At 43.9% G+C, this 6,649-nt stretch overlaps 1 protein-coding gene across 1 annotated transcript in view; it reads right to left on the minus strand.

Annotated features, from left to right (window-relative positions):
* Nucleotides 1-5,982: 5,982 nt before the first annotated feature.
* c22h11orf98 (chromosome 22 C11orf98 homolog) overlaps nucleotides 5,983-6,649 on the minus strand; it is a 4,721-nt gene continuing 4,054 nt past the window's right edge. The window contains exons 3-4 of the mRNA XM_037695623.1: nucleotides 6,497-6,594; nucleotides 5,983-6,383 (exon numbers count right to left, since the gene is read on the minus strand). Of these exons, the coding sequence (XP_037551551.1) occupies nucleotides 6,262-6,383; nucleotides 6,497-6,594 (220 nt within the window). The 3' untranslated portion in view covers nucleotides 5,983-6,261. The remainder of the gene's footprint in view (nucleotides 6,384-6,496; nucleotides 6,595-6,649) is intronic.

Here is a 6,649-nt window from a genome sequence, read left to right on the forward strand (position 1 = left end):
CCCTCTTTAGTGTCCAGCCTCCCATACAACTCATCATGCATCTTCTGCTTTGCCTTAGCTACCTCCCTCTTTGCTCTACGTCCCATCTCCAATCAGCTACTTAGACTACAAGCATGTCTTAAAGACATAAAAACCTGGATGACCCTTAATTTTCTCCTGTTGAACAGACAAGACTGAGGTTTTGGTTTTTGGACCTGAGCACCTTAGGAAGGAATGTTTCAGTCTTTCTCCCTCCTTAGATGCATTAATCTGTCCTCCAGCTCTAATGTTAAAAATCTTGGTGTTATTTTTGATCAGGACATGTCTTTTATCCCCCACATTAAAAACGTTACTAGAACCTCCTTCTTCCACCTGCGTAATATCACTAACATTAGAAACATCTGATCTAAAGATGATGCAGAAAAACTGGTCCGTGCATTTGTCACGTCTAGACTGGACTATTGCAATGGTTTATTATCTGGGTGTCCAAATACTTCTTTAAAACGTCTTCAGTTGATCCAACATGCTGCTGCCAGAGTCTTAACTGGAGTTACTGGGAGAGATCATCTCTCTCCAGTTTTAGCTTCTCTCCATTGGCTCCCTGTCAAATCCAGAATAGAATTCAAAATCTTACTTCTAACCTACAAAGCTCTCAACAACCTAGCTCCATCTTATATTACAGATCTTATTGTTCCATATTTTCCTAACAGAGCACTTCACTCTCAGACTGCAGGTTTACTTGTGGTTCCTAGAGTTTCCAGCAGCAGAATGGGAGGCAGATCTTTCAGTTCTCAGGCTCCTCTCTTGTGGAACCAACTTCCAGTTTCTGTCCATGAGGCTGACACATTGTCCAGTTTTAACTTTCCTTCTTGATAAATCCTATAGTTAGGGTCGGCTTGTTATGCTGCTATAGACTTAGACTACTAGAGACAAACTGACCTCATGTCCTTAAATTAATTGTTAAAATTGAACAGTTTTCATTTGATACTATTTCTATCTTAACATGTGATTCTTGACCTGCCATTGTGTATCTATTCCTACCAAACCCAGCCGGTCGAAGCAGATGGTCCTCTAGTCCTGATCCTGGTTCTGCTAAAGGTTTCTTCCTCATGAGGGAGTTTTTCTTCCCACTGTCGCCTTCATGCTTGTTCAAGATGAGAGTTCAGTGATGGAGTTAAACTCAAAGCTGCTCCTCAGATAAATAATGTTCAACTATTATTTTATACATGAATGTTTCTGTTCAATTATTATTTTATAGATGAATGTTTCTGTTCAATTATTATTTTATAGATGAATGTTTCTGTTCAATTATTATTTTATACATGAATGTTTCTGTTAAATTATTATTTTATACATGAATGTTTCTGTTCAGTGCCTGCAGTGATTCTGTTGTGACTTCAAGCTTTAGAAATAAACTGAACTGAAATTTGTCTTAGCTACCTCCCTCTCTGCTCTACGTCCCATCTCCTTATATTCCTGTCTCCTCTCTTCAGTCCTCTCTCTGTCATATTTCTTCTTGGCTAACCTCTTTCTTTGAACATCTTCCTGCACTTCACTATTCCACCACCAGGTTTCCTTATCATCCATTCTCTGTCCAGATGACACACCAAGTACCTTCCTACCTGTTTCTCTAATTACTGTTGCTGTAGTAGTCCAGTCCTCTGGAAGCTCTTTCTTACCACCCAGAGCCTTCAACAGCTCCTCTCTGAATTTCTCACAACATTCTTCCTTCTTCATCTTCCACCATCTGGTCTTCTTCTCTGATTTGACTCTTTTTCTCTTCTTCACAACAACAGTCATTCTGCACACAACCATCCGATGCTGTCTGGCCACGCTCTCCCCTGCCACAGCCTTACAGTCTCCAATCTCCCTCAGGTTTCCACTTCTACACAGAATGTAGTCGACCTGCGTACTCCTTCCTCCGCTCTTATAGGTCACTCTATGCTCCTCCCTCTTTTGGAAACAGGTGTTGACTACAGCCATTTCCATTCTCTTGGTGAAATCCACCACCATCTGTCCTTCCTGGTTTCTTTCCCTGACACCAAACCTACCCATCACTTCCTCATCCTCTGTTTCCTTCACCAACATGTCCATTCAGGTCTGCTCCCATCACCACTCTCTCCTCCCTGGGAATACTCTCTATCACTTCATCCAGATCTTTCTCCTCCACATCACATCCAACCTGTGGAGCATAACCACTGACAACATTTAGCATTAGACCTTCTACTTCTACCTTCAGGCACATCACCCTATCTGACACTCTTTTCACCTCTACTACATTCTTTGCCAACTCCTCCTTCAGGACCACCCCTACTCCATTCCTCTTTCTATCCACACCATGGTAAAACAGTTTGAACCCTGCTCCAATGCTGCGAGCCTTGCTGCCTTCCACTTGGTCTCTTGGACACATAAAACATCTACCTTCCTTCTCAGCATCATGTCAGCCAGCTCTCTACCTTTGCCTGTCATTGTCCCCACATTTAGAGCTGCAACCCTCAGTCCTACATTCTTCACTTTCCTCTTCTCCTCTGTCTCCTGACATGTTTCCCTCCTCGTGGTCTTCCACTAACAGCAGCACAGTTTCCTCTGGCTCCCTGTTTGTCAACAGCACCGGTGGAGGTCGTTGTTAACCCGGGCCTGGACTGATCCGGTATGGTGTCGCTTAGATGGACTCATGTTAGATTTGCTAAGTGTTTTGTCAGATGCCCTTCCTGGCTCAACCCTCATCATTTACCTGGGCTTGGGACCAGAACCAGAGATCCACTGGCTGGTTCTCCATAGTGGTTGGATTCACCTCAGAAGATTCTGAAACCGAGGGATTTAAAGACCTTTAAAGATCTGATCTGTAGTGGTCCATTAACTGTGTTTTATTGTCTCTGAGGATTAAATAAGCCCTTTTTCAAATAAACTCAGACTGTACTCACCTGTGGTCCTTTGAGCAGTTGACCCAACAGTCGGTTCTGGTTCTGCTGGTCCTGATGTGGAGCCTAACAAAGCAGCTATGGTTCCACCTGTCCGAGCACCGTGGACTCGGCTCAGCTCAGCCCGGACTCCATCGTCCTCCAGCGGCTTGGTGTCGTACTGAAAGCTGGCACTAACAGAACCGATCTGAACCAGTTCAGACCCAGTTAATGGTGTCAGCCGTCCCAGGAGGGCATGTTGGATCCAAACCAAACCAGGAGCTGATGCAGAAAATTCTCCTTTAATCAAAATAAACTCAAACCTCCGGATCAGATCCAGTGGGCCGAGGCAGGGACATGTGTCCGCTCAGAGATGCTGAAAGTCGGCCAGCTGCTGCTGTCTGCCCCCGGAGGAGGAGGAGGAGGAGGAGGAGGAGGAGGAGGAGGAGGAGGAGGACTGCTGCGCAGATCTGCTGCTCCTCTTCAGACTCTGACCCATTTTAGTCTTTGTTCTCTGAGAGGGGGAGGGAAAAGTCTGCACACACCCCCGCCCCGACGAAACAAGCCTTGAAAACGTTGATTTAGCTCAGATCTCTAAACTCAGAACCGGGTCAGAACCTCAGATCCTCCTAACCTTCAAATAAAACCAGTTTATATCAGATCAGGAGGCTTCTTCAATAATTCAAGATCTGATGGTAAAAAACATAGAACCGATTCTTAGCACACTACGGAACCCTGTTAGAGCCACAGCCAATCCTTAGTACATCTAGGGTACACAGTTAGAGCCACAACTGTACTTAAGTACTTATACGGAACCCAGTTAGAGCCACAACTGTACCTTAGTACACCTATAGAACCCCAATAGAGCCAGAACCGATTCTTGGAACAGCTACGGAACCCTGTTGGAGCCAGAGCCAATCCTTAGTACATCTGGGGTACACAGTTAGAGCCAGAACTGTACTTAAGTACTTATACGGAACCCAGTTAGAGCCACAACTGTACTTTAGTACTTATACGGAACCCAGTTAGAGCCACAACTGTACCTTAGTACACCTATAGAACCCCAATAGAGCCAGAACCGAGTCTTGGAACAGCTACGGAACCCTGTTGGAGCCAGAGCCAATCCTTAGTACAGCTAAGGTACCCAGTTAAAGCCACAACTGTACTTTGGTACTGCTACAGAACCCCGTTAGAGCCACAACTGTACTTTGGTACTGCTACGGAACCCCGTTAGAGCCACAACTGTACTTTAGTGCCTATACGGAACCCAGTTAGAGCCAGAACTGTACTTTAGTACAGCTATAGAACCCCGATATAGCCAGAACCAATCCTTAGTACATCTAAGGTACTCAGTTAGAGCCCAACTGTACTTTAGTACTCCTTCGGAACACCGTTAGAGCCAGAATCGATTCTTAACACAGCTGCAGAACCAGGTTAGAGCCAGAACTGATCCTTAGTACATGTATAATACTTGGTTAATGGCAGAAATAATTGGACTCAATCCGTTCAAAACTTAGGCCATAGAAAAATTGTTTCAAACTCACTACAACCAAGTAAAATAAAAAATCCTATCAAAACTCAGAAACACAATAAAAATGCAGTAAAATTATACCGCTCCAAAAATATAAATTTAATAAATAAACTCATTACAGTAAACAAACACATAACATCTATCTAAATACAGTAGTCCCTCGCTACTTGACGGTTCGGTTTTCGTGGACTCGCTCTATCACGGATTTTCAAAGTAAGATTGGACATGACACACAACTGGCTGATTGATGGATTAACCACACAATCGGCATGGAATTCGTTTTCAGAATAAATTATTTTAAATTATTTAGCACCTGCATACAGCCCACATTGCAGGAGACGCTTCCTCCTGCAGCTGATCACCTGATCTCCGCTCTGCAGTGGAGAAGTGGGTGTGGCCGAGAGCTGAAATCTTAACATTTATCCTGATGCATGCTCAATAATCCAGGTAGAAAAATCTAAAAAAGTTAAATCTGGTCCTCTGGACATTCAAAAAAACAAAACAAAGCAAATCAACAAAAAAATGTAGAAACGTTTCGTCTCTCATCCGAGAGACTTCCTCAGTCTGAGGTGCTGTTTTCAGCTCAGTCTCTTAAGCCCTCTGTGAACAGTAATGCCTGATGGCTGTTTACTGTTCACGCTCCCTTCGTTCTTCCACTTCCATATATAAATATATATATACATATATATATGTATATATATATATGTATATATAAATATATATATATATATATACACATATATATATATATAAATATATATATATATATATATATGTATGTACACACACAAATACAGAAAGGTGTAATAAAGAAAGTACACTTGACACTAGTGGTTTGTGATTCTGACCTTTGACCCAGAAGCTTCAGGAGCTTTTATCCAGAAAGCTGGTTGAGAGGGAACTTTACGAGTTGTTTACATGGACATAATCAGATTAAACGGCCGTTTGGAATAAAAACGCGTCATGTAAACGCCTCATTCGGATTATTTTTTGTTTATTCAGCTCGATCCTAAAGAATGTGTGATCACGAGACTTGAGGTTTAAACCGATTCATAATCTGCACGGTGCGCACGTAAACACTTTTTTCCGTTTCCATTTTATTCCGATGGTGAAAATCTGACCTGACTGTGCACGTGACACTTTCTCATTTCCTCCTGGCTAATGCTAATGCTATTAGCACGTCGGGGACGCAGAACTGGCGGTGAGCGACATCATTTCTACCAGAAACTCTGACCGTGCTCAGAATGACGTGCACGAGCTGCAGCAACGTCTCCGTCATTAAAACGTGCCGCGGGTCCATTTTGGTGCTCAGCCTTGTTTACGTTCATCCAGGAAGTAGAACTTCTTCTTCTGTGGTTTTAAGGAGTTTACTGCTCGGCACACGTCAGTACTTCTGTTCTGAATAAAAACCCGCTGCATGTAAACGCTCGTGCACGGACTGTGCCCGTGTAGATTTGAATTATTTAATCTGAAAACATTTCAATCCAAAGACGTTTGTGCATGTAAACATAGCGTCTGTGTTCCAGATGTTTGGTTCCACATGGACAGAAGTGTGGTCCGGACACGTTTCCTTGTTTTACAGTTTTATTCAACGTTTAGCTCCACATCACGAAACGGTCCTGGACCCATCTGGACCTTCTTTGCTCCATCAGAGCAACGTGAGAAACGCTCGTCACGGTTTGTTAACGACACCAGAACCAGAACTGGGTCCAGTTTAGAGAAGAGAAACAGATCATTTTGGAGTTTGACACTTGAGGTTAATGAGTTTTGTCCCAAATAGGCTCCTGTAGTTCCCTCTGTTTATGCTGAAACTTGCTGTTTGGATCTGTTGGGTTTTGGACGCGTCTGAGATCATTCCACATCGAACATCTCCACGTCACCTGGGTCTACAGACTCCGCCTTCTTCTTCTTCATCGTGGCGACTGAGGATGAAGAGGAGCTCTTTGTCTTCTGTGGTTCTGCTGCAGCTTCAGCTGAGGATGAGAGGTTTCAGCTTTAACATAAACAGGGTCCAGACCAAGTGGTTCAGGTGTTCTTCACCTGAGAACCTGAAACAACCAATCAGGAGTCGGATCAGGTGGGTTACCTTCCATGGCTGAGCCCTCCCTCTGCAGGTGCTGCAGCTGCTTCAGCAGCTTCCTCCTCTTCTTCCCCGACAAGGTGATGTTCGCTCTGGGACTGGTCCTGCAGACGGACACAGGTGAGGACAGACCGGTGAGACAGACAGAAAGGTGGACAC

The sequence above is a fragment of the Nematolebias whitei genome, chromosome 22 (assembly GCF_014905685.2).
Source record: "Nematolebias whitei isolate Nwh7 chromosome 22, NemWhi1, whole genome shotgun sequence".
NCBI classification, from domain to species: domain Eukaryota; kingdom Metazoa; phylum Chordata; class Actinopteri; order Cyprinodontiformes; family Rivulidae; genus Nematolebias; species Nematolebias whitei.